Source organism: Aspergillus pseudonomiae (genome assembly GCF_009193645.1).
Source record: "Aspergillus pseudonomiae strain CBS 119388 unplaced genomic scaffold BDV37scaffold_44, whole genome shotgun sequence".
In the NCBI taxonomy this organism is placed as follows: domain Eukaryota; kingdom Fungi; phylum Ascomycota; class Eurotiomycetes; order Eurotiales; family Aspergillaceae; genus Aspergillus; species Aspergillus pseudonomiae.
This window is the reverse complement of record NW_022476036.1, coordinates 205,741-222,311: the sequence shown is the minus strand read 5'-3', so window position 1 is coordinate 222,311 and position 16,571 is coordinate 205,741. Positions and strand designations below refer to the sequence as shown.

Genomic DNA, 16,571 nt, shown 5'->3' with positions numbered 1-16,571 from the left:
TGCCTGGTACCTGGACCCCCTAAGGATTAGCCCGACAGCTTATGTATCAGATACCCAATCAACACGTGCCTGTCGACCCACATCCTCTAAGTTCCGCCAACTAATGAGAGATCCATCCAAGATACGAAGCTACTAATCTCCAATCCGTCCAGCCACCACCAAAAGACTGAAATCAACATGGCTGGGCCACGTCGTGCTACCTCATTTTTTCTCTTATACTGCAGGGTCCCATACATTCCATTCCTTTCTTGCTCCGATATCCCTTGGAATGTGTCTGGGGATTTCGAGATAATCAACATTTATCGATAACCCTATTGAATAGCTTGATTGTTTACCATCGGTCTATTTATCCGATCTTCATCTGTCCTTCTTTACCCCTTCGATCTTAAATTCCGGCGAGCCTCATTCTACTCCTAATCTGCGAGGCAAAGAATTGCATATATATATATCTCTCGCCCACCAAAATGAAAAAGAACATCGCCATCGCCCTCATCATCATCATCCTTTTCCTCATCCTCGCCGTCGCCGGCTTCGGAATCTACGCCATGCAAAACCACATCTCATTCTTCTCGAAGAAGCGAGCTGTCGACGAAGAAAGCGCAGAAGAAGGGGGATAATTCTGCGACAAAATCTCCCGAATAGTGAATTTACTCAACCTTATCTTACGGGCGCACGATGGCGCGCAACTATCTATCCATTCCTAAATACCTCGGGACGACCCGACTCGGGCACTGGCTGGCACCCGAACACAACAAAACATTCCAACCGGAATCTTACCCTTAATTATCTCGGATCCTGCCGAGTCGACTTTCTACTTTACGCTACACATACGACCTGTGAATCTCGGGGCTTGGTTATGGGATCTACGACTGCCATGCGAGGAACTTTTCATGCTGATTATGTTTATGGTTATCTTGATGTTGACGTCTTTATGGTTTGATATGAGTTTATGTGGATTTTGGGTATTGTTTTTTTTTTGCTTTCAAATTGTTGTTATGGACTTTGTTGGAAAAGTATATGGTGTTCATTCATATTGTTCTTGCTATGTGGTTATATATTGGTTTTGGGATACGTTGAGATGATGTTATGATGTGTATATGTTTTTCATGTGGATTGATGGGATTGTATCATATTTTGATTAGATTTTGAGGCAGATCTATTTCCTTTGATGAGATAATGATATAAATTTGATGCTAGGTGTCGATTTTCAGGAGTTGTCGTAGATATAAAGAACTCAAATGTGTATCATTATATTTTATTTTAGCAACGCTCAGCATACATATACAGTCTAACTATCCGATGATTTTCAGCCCGCCCTTGGTCTTTCCAGGCTTTCTGATTCCATCTTGCTTGACCTTGCCTCCGCCGTGGCCGCCTGCCGAGCCACCCCCACCGCCGTGCTTCTTCCCGTTCTTTGAGTTAGCCACCGGACGGACCTCAGTAGTGGCGCGACGGAGCAGGACAGGGTGGGATCCAATATACTTCCCTTGCATTTCCCTCGCGGCTTTGAAATAGTCATCTCCATCGCTGAAACTGACGAAACCATATCCTTTGCTCTTCTGAGTGCGCTTGTCGCGGATGACACGCGCTTTCTGGACGGAAGTGTATTTCACAAACGCCTTCAACAGTGAGTCGTCCGTGACTTCGCCGGCAAGGTTTCCTACGAAAAGACGGAAATGTGCGGGGTCCCATTCTAGAAGAGTCGAGTCGGTCCAGGTCTGGCCACCACCAGCCCGGGCAACGGTCTTCTGCGGCTCGGCTTGGCCTACAACGGGCGCCGGGGTGGTGGCTGCCGTAGCGGTGCCGGAGGGTGTATTGACACCGGAGCCGGTGCCGGATACCGCGTATCCATCTCGGCGGCCAGGAACCTTGCTCGTCGCCTGTGCTTCGTCTCTGTTCGCATAGGCACTTTGCCATTGTGCGATCTGTGCTTCTGTCTCCGGATCTAAACCAGACTCATTGCGCCCATAGTTCCTCCCGTGCATACCATAATTGTTTGCTTGGTCAGCTCCCGCAGCGGGAAAGGGATTCTGAATCCGAGGCACGGACGGACCATATGTGTTTTCATTATACTGGGCAGAGCCATAGTATGAGGCTCCGCTTTGGTAGGTTTGTTGTGGTTGGGAATAGTAGCTACCGTAGCCTGCCGTAGTGGGAGTCGAGTATCCGGCTGAGGTGGCTGGCGGAGCGGATACGACGGGGCTGCTGGTACGGTAGGGTTGACTAGAAGCTACGGAGCGCGGCGCGAATGCTGTGAAAGCATTGTAGCCTGTCCGAGGCCCGCTGCCGCCATATCCATTGCTGGTCCCTGCGGACGAATACGATGGCGCAGCCGAGTATGCGGGCTGAAACGATGCAGGGGAAGGAGATGCTGTGTTTGGTGGCCGCGGTGGCAGCGAAGACGGTGTTTGCTTCAGACCTGGAGGTGGCGGAAAGGACATGATGAATGGAGAGTTCGAATAGAGACGATGGATGTGATGCGCCGTATGCAAATTAGCCAGACACGTACCTTCAGGGCTTGACTGACGTAGCAGTCTCACGCCAGACGTCACGCCTGAAAAGGGTTCTGAGTTCTAATGTAGACGGAAGATCGGTGTCCCGAAGGAGGTTGTATGGTGTCTGAGTTATATTGAGCGGTATTGCAATCTCACGGGATGGTTGACTTGTTCTCAGTACTGGATATCCCTTCGAGGTATGAAGTTGCGCCGAAGGGTCAGTGAATAAGTGACTTAAGAATAGAAAGCAAAATGTGTGGTTATTGATATTAAGGATCGGGATTGTTCAAATGTGAAATTCGAAAAATGACGTTGACCATCCAGATGTTAATCAAGATGCGAACGACGAAGGCGGCTAAGGTTGCTTCAGGCGTTGGAAAAAAAGACCCAAGTGGTCCGCCCGGCTTGCCGTAGAGATAGAGTTATCTACGGAGAAATGATGTTCCTCAGCCACAGATGGTGCAGCCACAGGGGCTTGATCAGCATTTTCTTCATGTCAGCGTCATTGTCTCATCAGCCCCAACGGATTTGCACCCCCACCCTATTCCTCTTTCGGCCAGGCAATAGCCGACCATTAATGTGATCAGGTGGTCCTAAGAGTGGGATAGGTAATCATCCCGTAAGCTCTTTAAATTATCCCACGGCTAATGGGAGTGATTATCTACGGGGGTACACATTGATTGCCGACAGATAAGCCCGAAGAGACAAAATTCCGGAGGGGACAAGGTGAAGTCGTTGGTGTTGAAGGGTCGGACATGATTTGATCCGTGCCCGAATCTGCTTCACCGAAGGTACCTGATTTTCTTTTCTTTTTTTTTGGGGGGGGGGGGGGGGGGGGGGGGGGGGAGTGACTCTGGACTTTCGCTGCGGCGGTTTTTGTTGCTTTTCCTTCACTGCAGCAACGCTTCTGCCCCTCCATGTGCCCCGCCATCGGTACAGCTGCAATGCTCCGTCATCTCCGAAGCAAGCTACTGTACTTTAAAAAAAATAAAAGTCATGTATGTGCCACTAGCTGTAGATTATTTTTGCTTTGAAGGTAATATCTGGAGGTAAAACAATTGACACAGAATGGGCATTGTAGACAAGTTAAAATGATCGTTCTAAAGCTAATATATTTACTTAAATCAATTATCGCATTCCGTGGGATTCCCATGTATACTAAGTACCAACTATTTCACCGGACCGGACGACTCTGCTCCTCATGGTCTTTTACTGCCCCGCCTTTCGCCCTCTTCTGTCCCACCGAATGACGGAAGAGTTGCTCCGTAAGCCTTTTCGGGTCTGACATCTTCGAACTGCTTCTCCCTTTTCTTCCGTCTCTTCTCTCTCCTTTCTTCCTTTCCTCTTTCTCTTACCTATATCTTCATCCTTCCATCTACCTTCTTTGGGGCAGTCATATTGATACTGCTATACATACTACTTCCTTAATACCCCCTCAGGAAAAGTCCTCCCCACTCTCATAATGGCTGATAAGGCAGTGTGAGTAGTACCCTTGAGGTCAGAATGGCCGCCCCTCCGTGCTACATTTCCGATATCGTCCTCGTTAATGGTGGGCGTCGCCCTCTTGACAATGATTCTCACGCTTTTGGCGTGGAAACTTGAGAGTTATGGACCATAGTCCTAAACGATTGGTAGCTCTGCGACAATCGATTGGATCAAGTTCTCTGATTCTCTCCCAATGTCATAGCTTGATATGGGAATGCAACTAGCCTCATACACCTCCCTTCTGTGTTACCTGTTCTATGATTGTCCCCATATCTGCTCTGTTTTCGCCCATTTATTGACAGAAGAATTTACCCACTGACTTCAGCGCCCGCTTGGCCGGCATCAATGTCGGCGCACCGGCGCGCCCTCTTCCTAGTGCTGACTTCGGTCTGATCGGTTTGGCCGTCATGGGCCAGAACCTGATCATGAACGTCGCCGATCACGGTTTCACTGTCTGCGCTTACAACCGCACAACCTCCAAGGTTGACCGCTTCCTTGAAAACGAGGCCAAGGGTGAGATCCCAAACCGACTGATCAGTTGTGGAAGGATTAGCCAAGCTGACCACTCATCAGGAAAGTCGATTGTCGGTGCTCACTCCATTGAGGAGTTCTGCGCTAAGCTGAAGCGTCCCCGTCGTATCATGCTCCTGGTTATGGCTGGAAAGCCTGTCGACCAGTTCATTGAGTCTCTCCTGCCCCACCTTGAGGAGGGCGATATCATCATTGATGGTGGTAACTCCCACTTCCCCGACAGCAACCGCCGTACCACGTACCTTGCCGAGAAGGGTATCCGCTTCGTCGGCAGCGGTGTCTCTGGTGGTGAGGAAGGTGCTCGTTACGGCCCCTCTCTCATGCCCGGTGGTAACGAGGAGGCCTGGCCTTACATTAAGGATATCTTCCAGAGCATTGCCGCCAAGAGCGACGGCGAGGCTTGCTGCGACTGGGTCGGTGACGAGGGTGCCGGCCACTACGTCAAGATGGTCCACAATGGTATCGAGTATGGTGACATGCAGCTGATCTGTGAGGTACGTCATTCTTTAGCATGAACTACTCTGATAACACACAGTATCTAACGTACACTGTGTTTAGGCCTATGATATTCTCAAGCGTGGTGTTGGCATGCCCGTCAACGAAATCGCCGAAGTCTTCGACAAGTGGAACAAGGGTGTCTTGGACTCCTTCCTGATCGAAATCACCCGCGATGTTCTTCGCTTCAACGACGACGATGGCACTCCCCTCGTTGAGAAGATCCTTGACAAGGCCGGCCAGAAGGGAACCGGCAAGTGGACCGCCATCAACGCTCTTGACCTTGGTATGCCTGTCACCCTGATCGGCGAGGCCGTCTTCTCTCGTTGCCTCAGTGCCCTCAAGGACGAGCGTGTCCGCGCTAGCAGCCTCCTCCCAGGCCCCACTCCTGAATTCACCGGTGACAAGCAGGCTTTCATCGATGATCTGGAGCAGGCCCTTTACGCTTCTAAGATCATCTCCTATGCCCAGGGTTTCATGCTCATGCAGGAGGTAAGTCCACTTTAGCCTGGCCCACGTCACATTAGTTTTCGCAGTTACTTATTAGAAATCCAGGCTGCCAAGGAGTACGGCTGGAAGCTTAACAAGCCTTCCATCGCCCTTATGTGGCGTGGTGGCTGCATCATCCGCTCTGTCTTCCTGAAGGACATTACCAACGCATACCGCCAGAACCCCGACCTTGAGAACCTCCTCTTCGATGACTTCTTCAAGGCTGCCATCACTAAGGCCCAGAGCGGCTGGAGAAACGTTGTCAGCAAGGGTGCTCTCTGGGGTATCCCTACTCCCGCTTTCAGCACTGCTCTCAGCTTCTACGACGGATACCGTACTCGGGACCTCCCCGCCAACCTGCTGCAGGCTCAGCGTGACTACTTCGGTGCCCACACCTTCCGCGTCAAGCCCGAGCAAGCCAACGAGAAGTACCCTGAGGGCAAGGACATCCACGTTAACTGGACTGGACGTGGTGGTAACGTGTCCGCCTCTACCTACATTGCTTAAATTAAACGAGGATACGACACTGCGCTGGACGTGAAACTTTACCCTGGACCGAGGTGGTAATAGGATAAGGCAAAATTGTGAGGGCTAGTCGGGCACTCGCAGCACATAGAATGATTATGATAAATTAAAAAGAAATCGGTTCATCACCCTGTATTTAAATCGTTTAGTCTGCTATTTTAGTGATGGAAACGTATTGAATGAATATGTTTTGATGTTGTTCATGATGGATAGCGTGATATCAGACCATGTTAGATGAAGAAAAATAAAAGTATATTGGCTTGTAGAAATCAAGACATGGCTTGTAGCTGGTCAGTTATGTTCCGAGAGTCTCAGGAGTCAGGACTGATGAGGGTATCCGTCGTCACGGTATTATTGTCTCCGCCCGAACTAAGCCGAATGGGGATTGATTGGTCGTGCACCTGAACGTCGACCTCACCCAACTGATCGTTAGTGGGTTAGCTGGCATCCTTTGACGGAGCACTACCACACCTCTCTTTGACTACGCGCCAGTAGTCTGAGAAAGCATCCTCGTCTGCTTGGCCATATCCTTGTCGACGAGCTTCTTTTCTCTTTCCGTGTTGTTTCCGTCGCTCTTTTTATCAGGTCCCCAGCTTCCGGCTACGTCCCACCTTGTTTAATTGGGGCACCAGCTCCTGTTGTTACTGCAAATCGACAGTAACTTATAACCCCGCGGCCGGGAAATTGGCGCTTCTACCACTGCAGAAATCGCCTGGTGTAGCGTATTGTCCCTGCTGGGTTGATTGTGCAAGGCGCTTTTGCTGTCTCCTGAGAAGCAGTTCAGCTGCACTGTTCCATAATCGAAATCCGGCTCTCCGTTTCATCCCAAGTGACAAAGCTTGAAAATTGCTTAGTCTACGAGGGTGGCTTATGGCAGAGAAAAAGCGTCACGGTTCTGGAGTTAGAGCGTCGTCGCAAGGAGCTTCTGGTGCCACGAGTCAGGGAATGGCCGGAGCTATGGTTCCTTTGGAGGTCGCCTTGAGCGGTGCAATTGGTGCACGGTAAGCAGCTACTTCTTTTAAACTTCTGTCTGCTGTGATGGCCTTTTAAAGGACATGATACCCTCTGAACAGAAACCCCTCGTACAAGACAGAAATCTATAGTTTGTTGGTGCTAACTCTATTATTATCGCAACAGCGTTCGCATCACTACCGCCCCGGTCTCTACGACAATTGAGGGAACTCTGTTTACGGCATGCCCGATCACGAACCTTGTTGCTATCAACACTGCCGCCGACACCAAGCAGACCGCAGGCGATTATCATATCATCCCAATCTCGCGTATACAGTCCTTCCAACTTCTCTCCCTCGCTCCATCATCCAACAGCGTGGAAGTGCCTTCTTTCGCTGATGCAGTGCCTCCTGTGCATGCGCTCGACATTCGGGCTCTGAAGACCCGAGAGGCTAATGCAGTCGGTAAACTGCAAGAGGGTGAGGCCAAGCGTGGCAAGGGAGTTACCCGCGAAGCCCAGGATCTGTTTGATGCATTTAGCCGCACTATGCCCACCAGATGGGATGGGACAAGCATAATTGTGGCCGACGCAGTGTCAATCGCTGCGCCGTACCGTGTAGACGACTGTCAGCCATTAGTGGCGGGTGACACAGCTGCCCTAGCCAGAGTGCGTAAAGTGGTATGTGACACTCTTTTCCTCCTTTCACTGAATGTCTTACGAATAAAGCGCTAATTACAAATAGCTTGAAATGGAACGTAAGAAAATCGAGCTGCGTAACGCCAGTGCGACAATTGGTACAGCCAATGCTTTCTCGCGGTCGGTTTCCGCAAAGGCATCTACCAACCCGAACCCGTCTCCAGGGCCCGGAGCTGCTGGACCAAGGAAGGGTGGTTGAATATAACGCTTCCGATTAACTGCCAAAATGAAAGGACTCCTTTCCATATAAGTCGCGAGGGATGAAACTACCCACGAGCGCCACACCGGGAAAGGGGACTATCGCGGCAGAGGGAATGCATACACACCCCTCCATGTGAAGCATACTAAAAGGCTGTGCAGCTACTATTTGAAGAAACCGCGAGGGAGGTACACGTGATATAAACGAAGCAGGGAATATTTTACTATCTAACTGAGAGAATATGCGGGGGGTTGCCGGTGCTGGGATACAAGGCTGCCTCGTGTATGTGTCCTGTATATCTGTAGCCGGGGACTGTCTTGCATCGGATGCGATGAGATGATGTTGGATTGGAGCCTTAACATATGGTTTGGCTTATCCATTAGATTTACTCTTAGAAACAGCTCTTCATGAATGAGATGACCGACTTTGTCTTTATTTATTTATTTATTATTTTCCTCAACCAAGGACTACGAAAGGCATCGGTCAATCCAACTACATCTAACCACAGGAAAACATAGAGAACAAAAAAAGCATTAAAAAGCATAAAAAGCATATCCCCCAGTAAACAATCACCCAAACCTCTCCAAAGAATGCCAACATAGAAGGACTACAATATCCCGACTCCATTAAACTGATACATAGTCGCCCCACGATCACCATGATCTTCGCACCCCTGCAGCTGTTCCTTCCCACTCACCCTACGAAGACACTAAACCCGCGCTAATGCATGCATGGAGCCTGAGTGCCGACGGCGTGTTACCCGTTTGTCTGTCCATGGAAAACCATGCTCAGCATTAAGTGGATGGGTTTCTGGCCGGATGGACCTACTACTAGTACCGTGGGTAGGACAGGAATTGGGGGGGGGGGGGGGACCCTAATCCGGGTGGGGTGCTATTTTGGGTTTTTTTTTTTCGAGGAGGGAAGGTTATGGGGGGATTCCATTAGTTCGCGTGGTTTTTTACTCCTCGGTTAGCCAGCTCTGGGTTGATGGTTGTTGTGCAGGTGGTTTGTAGTGATTGTTAAATGTTGGCTTTTTGTTTGTGTAAGTATTAGGGTATGGACCCAGGAATGAGGTATAGTCATTGGTTAAGGTATCAACGTGTCGTTTGCTTCTGGGCTCGGTATGATAGTACCTGGGGCTTGGGATATTGGTTCGTCCTTTGTGCAGGGATTTCCTTGATAGTTTTCAAGGACTGGGCTTTATGGAGAGTTTAGTAGGTGTCAGGGGGTTTACTTGGATTTTGCTTGGCCTTGAGGTTCACGGGGAACACACTGTTATGGTTCGTGGGGGCTTGGTCTTAAGAAGCAACTCTACGGTCGACTACTACCGGATCGAAGGTGGAAGAAAGTAGCCGCCGAACAAGATGTTCGCAGTTCCAGTGTTGACTGCTACTCATGTTCTTCCGAAGAGCAGGTGGTAGTTCAGTGTTGGTTTTGTAGATTTGACATGTGCGTTTACTTTATTAATTCCCCGGCGTTGACCGTGGGACACATATTGTACTTACTTAACCTTCTGAGAGTGTACTGGAGACTTTCAAGGGGTATGTCTTATAAAAGCCCCGGGATGCACCGATGTGGCTCTTCCGCCTAGATATTTTGGTCTGCCCGGCTCATTGATAATTGCTAGTTTCTCCCTCATCATGAGTTGCTTGCAGATAATATTCAGTTACTTTGCCGCCGAGCCTAGCTATAGTTGCCAGGATTGGAGCCGAGAAGAAAGCGGATGGAAAGGCTATTGCCCATACCCTGCTTGATCTTGACAGGATGCTGCAGAAGCCACTGACCACAGGTTTATTAACCTCACGATCCATTTTGAATACAATTTATTTTGTTTTAATATTTTTCCCCCCGGCATATCGGCTGCCGAGAGGTTCTCCTGGAGACGGCCTGAAGCTCAACAAAACCATTGTCGTCATTTGACAGGTCGAATGAGGTAAGCACCGCTGCTTGCTTAAGCTTGCCATCTGGACGTGCGCCGAGTTTCTTTGTCTATCAGGCAAGCGAACCGGGGAACGGCATCAAAGTCAAAGACTGGTTAGCACATGTCATCCAAGGTACGTACATTCCTTGCTCACTGGGGACACAGCTATGCATATTCTACCACGGATGGTTTCGACCAGGAAATGAAACCACACAGAGATTGAAGATGAAGGTCAATTGATGACCAGCGTTGCGATAGAATACATCATACTTCCTGTCGGCGAATGCAAGGGCGACAATGGCAAACTATGAATGACACCAGCGGGTGGGATGCATGTACAATGACATGATGATGGTTAGTTATCCTTGCTGGCGGCGGTACTTGTCGAGATGGTGATGGAATCACAACATCATCAGCCATCTACTCTTGGGTCAGATATGTCCAAAGCATGGGAGATCGTACCGATCATATGTCATTGTCTGGAACCCAGTGGGTTTGTCCCAGCGACGAATCACAGCCACTGCCAATCGGGACGGGATCAAATCGACTAAGAAACCTGAGCCGGTTCCTTCGCCGCCAAGAAGTCGGTGTGCAACAAGATGGAGTTCAGGCCAAAAACTGATGCCTAATCGTGTGTTGGAGGATTGGGAAGGTCACTTGCAACAACACCAAATATGGTGTATCTCATTCACCCGCTCCAATAGTTCGACCTGCTGTTGAACTTTGAATCGCCGACCCAACCAATGGTGGGATCAACAAGTCTGAGGACCATCGCTCCCAAGGCACCGGCTGACAATAAATGGACGACCCCGGATCGTCCGGAAAGGGACCAAAAAAAAAAACCAAATTAAATTAGCGACCCAAATATCTGCAACCCCCGCTCCCACAGGCGAGATTTCCCGGGAGATGAGAGGTCCAAGAGGCACGATGCCAAAGAAGACCCTGAAGGATGTGTGATCACTATCAAAATCAGTCTAGTAGGAAGTTTGTTGTATAGTTTACCAGTAGTTTGTTGACCCCCTCCCCGCTTTGATTTTATACTATTTTCTTTGATTTGTACCTGGTACCCTAAAATATGACCCCCGGTTGTGGTGTAGATTACTACTCGAGTTGCTAAAGTGTTAGTGCAGACTCAAATTCAAGACGGACGCTCTCGGTCGTATTCGCATCAATCGGTGGCGGCGGTGGAGAGTCCTTGTAAGATTAAGACCGGGAGGGAAAGAAAGTGGATTCCGCGCGATAAGTCAAGAAGTCATCATAGTCATAGCATTTCATACCAACAATGCCGACAGGATAATTTTCATTAAAAATTCAGGAGCCCAGGGCTAGTTCGGGTCTAGTGTCACTGGATGCTCTCTTCCAAAACTAAAACTAAACCGACTGCTGACCTGCAAAACGTCCAAACCACTGCAACTCCTTTCCCTTTTGTTGTCCCAAACCCCGAAATTGCCATGAAATTTGACGCTCCTTACAATACATACACATACATTTTCTTTTTTCCCCGAGTCTGAAAGGCTACTGCGCTGCTGGGTTGTTACTGCTGCTGCTACTCCAACTGCTACGACTATTGCTGCTGCTGCTACCCATCTTATGCTTCTTCCTATCGGTCGCCCTTGCATACTGCTTCTCGGACCTTTCTTGCTCCTTTTGTCTTGATTTCCTTTCCTTTCCTGTCCATCCCTCCTTTCATTTCCCTTTTCTCTCAGTTTCATCTCCTTTGACACCTATCCGGGCCAGCCCTGTTGATTTCCTCACCGATTCTCCTCGTTCCTTGGGACTTCGTGTGCCCCCCTTCCGTGTCCATCCTCAGTTGCTGCGACAATTGAACGTTGGACCACGAGTGTATATTTCACGCTGATCCACCACCGATGGAGTCATTTACATTCTAACAAAAACTTTCTTTTTTTCTCCCCCTTCTAACGACCTTCCTTGAACTCTTCCCCCCCCCTCCTGAAGACCCTCCCCTCGTCCAACAAGCTAGCATTCCAGGATGGGTCTATCTCCCTCGGGAAACCACCATCGCCGACGGAGCTCAGTGCTTACCGGGGGCCCTTCACAAGTAGGCCCGACCGAGCAGAGGGACGACAATCCGCGCACCAATGGCGACCCTATCAACTATAAACGAGAAGAACAAAAAGCTGCCGAGGACGCAGACGTGTCCGACCTGTCGTCGATCGCTGAGAGCTCCGAGGAGGACCTCCAAGATGATGAAGAAACAGGCCTTACCGCAAAGCAGAAGCGCCAGCGACGGCGGCGAAGAAGGCAACGGAAACAGTTGGATGCGCGGATCGCCGGGGTCAAGGGTTCCCAGAGTGATGTATTCTCGGTTGGACTGGCGGATCGAAACGTGATGAGGAGGCTCATGGTCAATGGCGGGCTGATTCTGATGTGGTATTTCTTTTCGTTGGCGATATCAATCGTGAGTACCCTGGTATCCCTGGAACGCAAAGATAACATCCAAGGGACGTGACAACTGACCGTGGCAATCTGTGCTGTAGTACAATAAATGGATGTTTTCCGAGGACGAGGTCGTCTTTCCCTTCCCACTATTTACCACCAGTTTACACATGCTCGTCCAGTTCTCACTATCATCCTTCATCCTATGGATGATTCCTTCGCTGCGCCCGCGAGCGCCTTCATCGTCACCTTCCGGATCACCTATGAGGCAGCAAGATGGGTCTGAAAATAGTGTCGTATCGAAAGTATTCTATTTCACACGTCTCGTGCCTTGCGGTGCAGCAACTTCCCTTGATATTGGGCTGGGTAACATGTCGCTGAAATTCATCTCCCTCACGTTCCTTACCATGTGTAAATCATCGGCTCTCGCCTTCGTCCTACTATTTGCTTTCCTCTTCCGCTTAGAAACCCCGTCGGCCAAGTTGATCGTCATCATTGCGACAATGACCATCGGTGTCGTCATGATGGTCGCAGGCGAGACTGCTTTCAACATTGTGGGCTTCCTGCTAGTCATTGCATCCGCTTTCTTCTCGGGCTTCCGATGGGGCTTGACACAAATACTCTTGCTGCGGCATCCAGCTACGGCGAACCCATTCTCTACCCTCTTTTTCCTTACTCCCGTCATGTTTGTCTCCTTAATCACTATCGCGCTGGCCGTGGAAGGCCCATCTCAGATTGTTACGGGCTTCGTCGCCCTCAGCGACGTTCATGGTGGCATGTTTGCGACATTTCTCCTCATCTTTCCGGGTATCTTGGCATTTTGTATGATTTCATCCGAATTTGCACTTCTCAAGCGTTCATCGGTCGTCACATTGAGCATCTGTGGTATCTTCAAAGAAGTGGTTACGATAAGCGCGGCGGGTGTGATATTCCATGACCAGCTCACACTCATAAATATTGTGGGTCTGGTGATTACCATCAGCAGCATTGGTACCTACAATTATATGAAGATCGCCAAGATGCGTGCTGAAGCTCGGAAGGCCACGTGGGAGCCCGAGCCAGATTCGGACTCGGAGACAGAAGACTCAGACCCCTCTCGAGGTCGTGGAGGATATCACCCCGTTGCAAATCCGGAAACAACTATGCTACGCGCTTCGTCGGATACACGGGACGATCAAAATGTCAATATCACGCCTGATGATTCGATTCTTGGTCGGCGGTCATTCCGAGTGCGAGCCAGCGGTGCCAGCAGCAGCACGCATGGGCTTACCATTTCTACCGCTAACTTAAGTGACCATGATAAAGCCTTCTCGCCACGAGTGTCTGCCCCATCTCCTTTGAAATCAGCGCCACCAGTCGTGGTCTCCGCCGAATCTGAGCTGCAGAAAGCGGGACGAAGCCTTGGTGCGGGAGGTCAGCCTCAATCGTCGCCTGAAAGAGCGTCTTCTAGAGAAAGGCGTTAGGCTGGGTTGGCACCTCGTTCTAGCAGTTTTTAAGTGTTCCATTGTGCTGGACGCCACTGGTATGGCCCGTCCCGTACTTGCGCTTTCCCTCCTCCGTGTCCTGGAATAACCTGGTTGTTTTCGGCCTCGCTTCGATCAAATCAGACTGAACAGGTCGAGGGACCCATAACATCACTTGGATTTCGAATTCCCAAGTGCGATATCGAGGCATAGTGCACTCATATCTTCTTTTATATCAACTGAACACTTCAAGGAGAAGTGCCTTGAAGTGCCCAAGGAGTCTCGCATATATTGGCAGAGTCACTCATATAGACAGCGATTTGTGTGATACCATGTTTACTATATCTTCCATTGAAATAGGAGGTGTATCTACGTCTACCAGCGTTTGGGCCCCATTTTTGTGACTTCGAGTTCTACATACAATACCCAATTCAATTGCAATCCAGGAACTAAATTACCCTGGATGTCACACTTCATTAATGGATTCTGTGGCCTGCTGCTCTGTAGTTAGCATTTTGCATTTAATCTGATTCAGTAGCGCATGGAGCTACCAAATATCACGCGCCATTGCAATTGAGCGAAATTAAGTTGAGTATAAATACACTGTAGAAAAGTAATGAACACTGTTTTTGATTCACATTGTGATGATCAGATCATCCAGTAGCCCGCCACTACTCGGTGTGACTTTGACATCCCTCATCTTCACTGTCATCATTCGAAACCTTGTTTGCTTTGCCCTTCTTCCCTGCTCCGTTCATCATATCCATCAAGGTTTTCTGGCCTTTCTTTCTCGGACTCTTGGTTTTCTTTTTCTCTTCGGCCTCTAGTTTCCGTTCATATTGTTCCTGCTGTTTCTCTCGCATTTCGCGTCCTTCTTCAGCTAATTGAGCTTCAAGAGCACGAAATTCTGGACTTTCAGGGTCCATCCCGATCAGAGATTCAAGGAGTTCAATCTCTCGGGCCCAGACGGAGAGATCAGCGACAGTAGGCTCCTTCGCGCTAGCCGGCCTTTTCGGCTGTTTCTTCTTCTTGTTTTTCGGGGTGTCGGCCGCGCTGTCACTGTCTTCTTCGCCACCTTTTTGTGCGGAACCCTTAGATATCGCGGACACTGGTCGATCGATAGGCGTCTCAAGGACCATCGGCAGTCCCTCGAAGCGGGGTTCGTTCATAACATTGTGAAAAGCTCTAAGGCCCAGGAATCCTGTCCCAATATTTGCATGGAGATCACGTTTGCTACCCCGTGGTGCTTTGGAGTCGTTTAGGTGAAGAGCACGGAGATGCTGCAGACCAATCACGTCTTCGAATTCTTTCATAAAGGCTTTGAATCCTTCTGGCGAAGCGAGGTCATATCCTGCCGCGAAGCTGTGGCAGGTATCAATGCAAATTCCGATGCGGGCATGGTACTCTTGTGGAATCATGGCGAGGAGATCGCGGAATTCAGTCAGTTTGCCGCCAATTGTGGTTCCATGGCCGCACATCGTCTCAAGAACGGGTGTGACTGTTGACGTAGCGGCAAGGGCATTTGTAAGTGCTTTGGCGAGTCGTGCTAAGGCATCAGAGAAATTGCTCTGGTTGGCACTTCCTGGGCTGTTTGCTCAGTTAGCTCCGGCGTGGTGGGGGCGTGTTTCGGTGGGGTGGCGTGTACTTACTGAAAGTTGTATAGGTTGATGCCGAGTGCTTCACAGCGACGAAGGTCATCCAGGAAAGAATCGTAGGCTTGCTTCGCCTTGGCTTTATCTTCTTGTGCCAGGTTGACGAGATATGAGCCGTGAGGAAGGATATGCTTTGCAGCGTCATATTTGTTCTCTATGCATAGACGGCGGAAAGTATCTCTGTGATCATCTTGCAGGGGCGGGTTGTCCCATTTCCTTTGCGACTTCAGGAACAAGGCAAATGCGTTGCCGCCAATATGCATACTGTTGTTGATGGCATTGAAGACACCTTTGGCTGCACTGACATGGGCTCCTACGCACATGCGCAGCCCCTGTGTCCTTGCCCTCAACGGTACCATCTCTGATTCCTTTTCCTTCTTCGTCTTTCTTTTATTTGAAACTGTTCCTGTCACTGCCGTCTTATCATCTGCTTCTTCATGCTTTGTCGCACCTCCCTGATCAAGCTCTGACTTGACGGTGACCTTTACTTCCTCCTCGACCTCTTCTTTCACGGAGAGAAGTACACCGTCCTCGTTGCTTTTCGGTGCACCCTTCTGAGACTGTCTACTCTGCGACTTTCGTCCTCTGGGAGCAACCTTTTCTTTAGCCGGTGAGGGCGAGTTTTGTAAAGCCTCTGTTGATTTGACACGTTTCGATCTCCTTAATGGGGATTTTGGCTCGTGGTTGTCTTCAATCTTTCGTTTATTAGCTCCAGGGCTTTGAGGAGAGCGTGGTGGCGATTGAGAGACAGCCCTGGTCGCCGCTTTACGGGATCCACGGGGAGGCATAGCAGCGTTGTTTAGGTATGCGCTGTTATCCAAGTAGCCTCTGGCTCCTTTGGTGTCCAAAAGCTGATGGAATATCGCGACCTTGCTGATAGAGGTGTCAATGAACAAGAGATTATTCTGCCGGTTTTAATGACGCGTTTGCGCGTAGCGTGACGGGCGACCGCCGCAAGCCGCACTGATGCATACGGGCCCTACTGTAATGGGTCGCTACATTACGATAATGTTAAGGAAACATTATTGCTTGGACATCAGCGATGTTCAATGCCTACATTTTGTAATGTTGATTTTCAAGATGATACAAAAGCTCATTGAGAGTCAGGGGCCTGTGAATTTGGCAATAGTTACAATCAGAGCCACGTACCAAGGGCGCACCACAGGTCTTAAGTCGTTGTTTGATGCAGTAGTTTATGAATGAGATTTAGAATATGAAGCTTTAATCTAAATACCCCCAAATGCCCCAGGCATCCATAAGATCGAGACCGT

General features: G+C 49.5%; 5 protein-coding genes across 5 annotated transcripts; 3 read left to right on the top strand and 2 right to left on the bottom strand.

Annotated features, from left to right (window-relative positions):
* Positions 1-1,185: 1,185 nt before the first annotated feature.
* On the bottom strand, positions 1,186-2,882 carry BDV37DRAFT_251419 (RNP domain protein). Its single transcript, XM_032082301.1, has one exon. It carries the CDS (start codon positions 2,439-2,441, stop codon positions 1,293-1,295), a length of 1,149 nt encoding a protein of 382 aa, XP_031940357.1. The 5' UTR covers positions 2,442-2,882; the 3' UTR covers positions 1,186-1,292.
* Positions 2,883-3,746: 864 nt separating this feature from the next.
* On the top strand, positions 3,747-6,392 carry BDV37DRAFT_251418 (NADP(+)-dependent, decarboxylating phosphogluconate dehydrogenase). Its single transcript, XM_032082300.1, has 5 exons — positions 3,747-3,974; positions 4,357-4,493; positions 4,554-5,005; positions 5,070-5,498; positions 5,562-6,392. Exons 1-5 carry the CDS (start codon positions 3,958-3,960, stop codon positions 6,000-6,002), a joined length of 1,476 nt encoding a protein of 491 aa, XP_031940356.1. The 5' UTR covers positions 3,747-3,957; the 3' UTR covers positions 6,003-6,392.
* Positions 6,393-6,403: 11 nt separating this feature from the next.
* BDV37DRAFT_251410 (anticodon-binding domain-containing protein) lies at positions 6,404-8,302 on the top strand. The gene is made up of 3 exons (XM_032082299.1): positions 6,404-7,021; positions 7,158-7,650; positions 7,715-8,302. Exons 1-3 carry the CDS (start codon positions 6,891-6,893, stop codon positions 7,865-7,867), a joined length of 777 nt encoding a protein of 258 aa, XP_031940355.1. The 5' UTR covers positions 6,404-6,890; the 3' UTR covers positions 7,868-8,302.
* Positions 8,303-11,639: 3,337 nt separating this feature from the next.
* BDV37DRAFT_150714 (putative nucleotide-sugar transporter) lies at positions 11,640-13,658 on the top strand. Its single transcript, XM_032078974.1, has 2 exons — positions 11,640-12,207; positions 12,287-13,658. Exons 1-2 carry the CDS (start codon positions 11,779-11,781, stop codon positions 13,646-13,648), a joined length of 1,791 nt encoding a protein of 596 aa, XP_031940354.1. The 5' UTR covers positions 11,640-11,778; the 3' UTR covers positions 13,649-13,658.
* Positions 13,659-14,200: 542 nt separating this feature from the next.
* Positions 14,201-16,184, bottom strand: BDV37DRAFT_251404 (DNA-(apurinic or apyrimidinic site) lyase APN1). Its single transcript, XM_032082298.1, has 2 exons — positions 15,298-16,184; positions 14,201-15,235 (listed from the first exon to the last, which is right to left on the bottom strand). Exons 1-2 carry the CDS (start codon positions 16,086-16,088, stop codon positions 14,320-14,322), a joined length of 1,707 nt encoding a protein of 568 aa, XP_031940353.1. The 5' UTR covers positions 16,089-16,184; the 3' UTR covers positions 14,201-14,319.
* Positions 16,185-16,571: the final 387 nt, after the last annotated feature.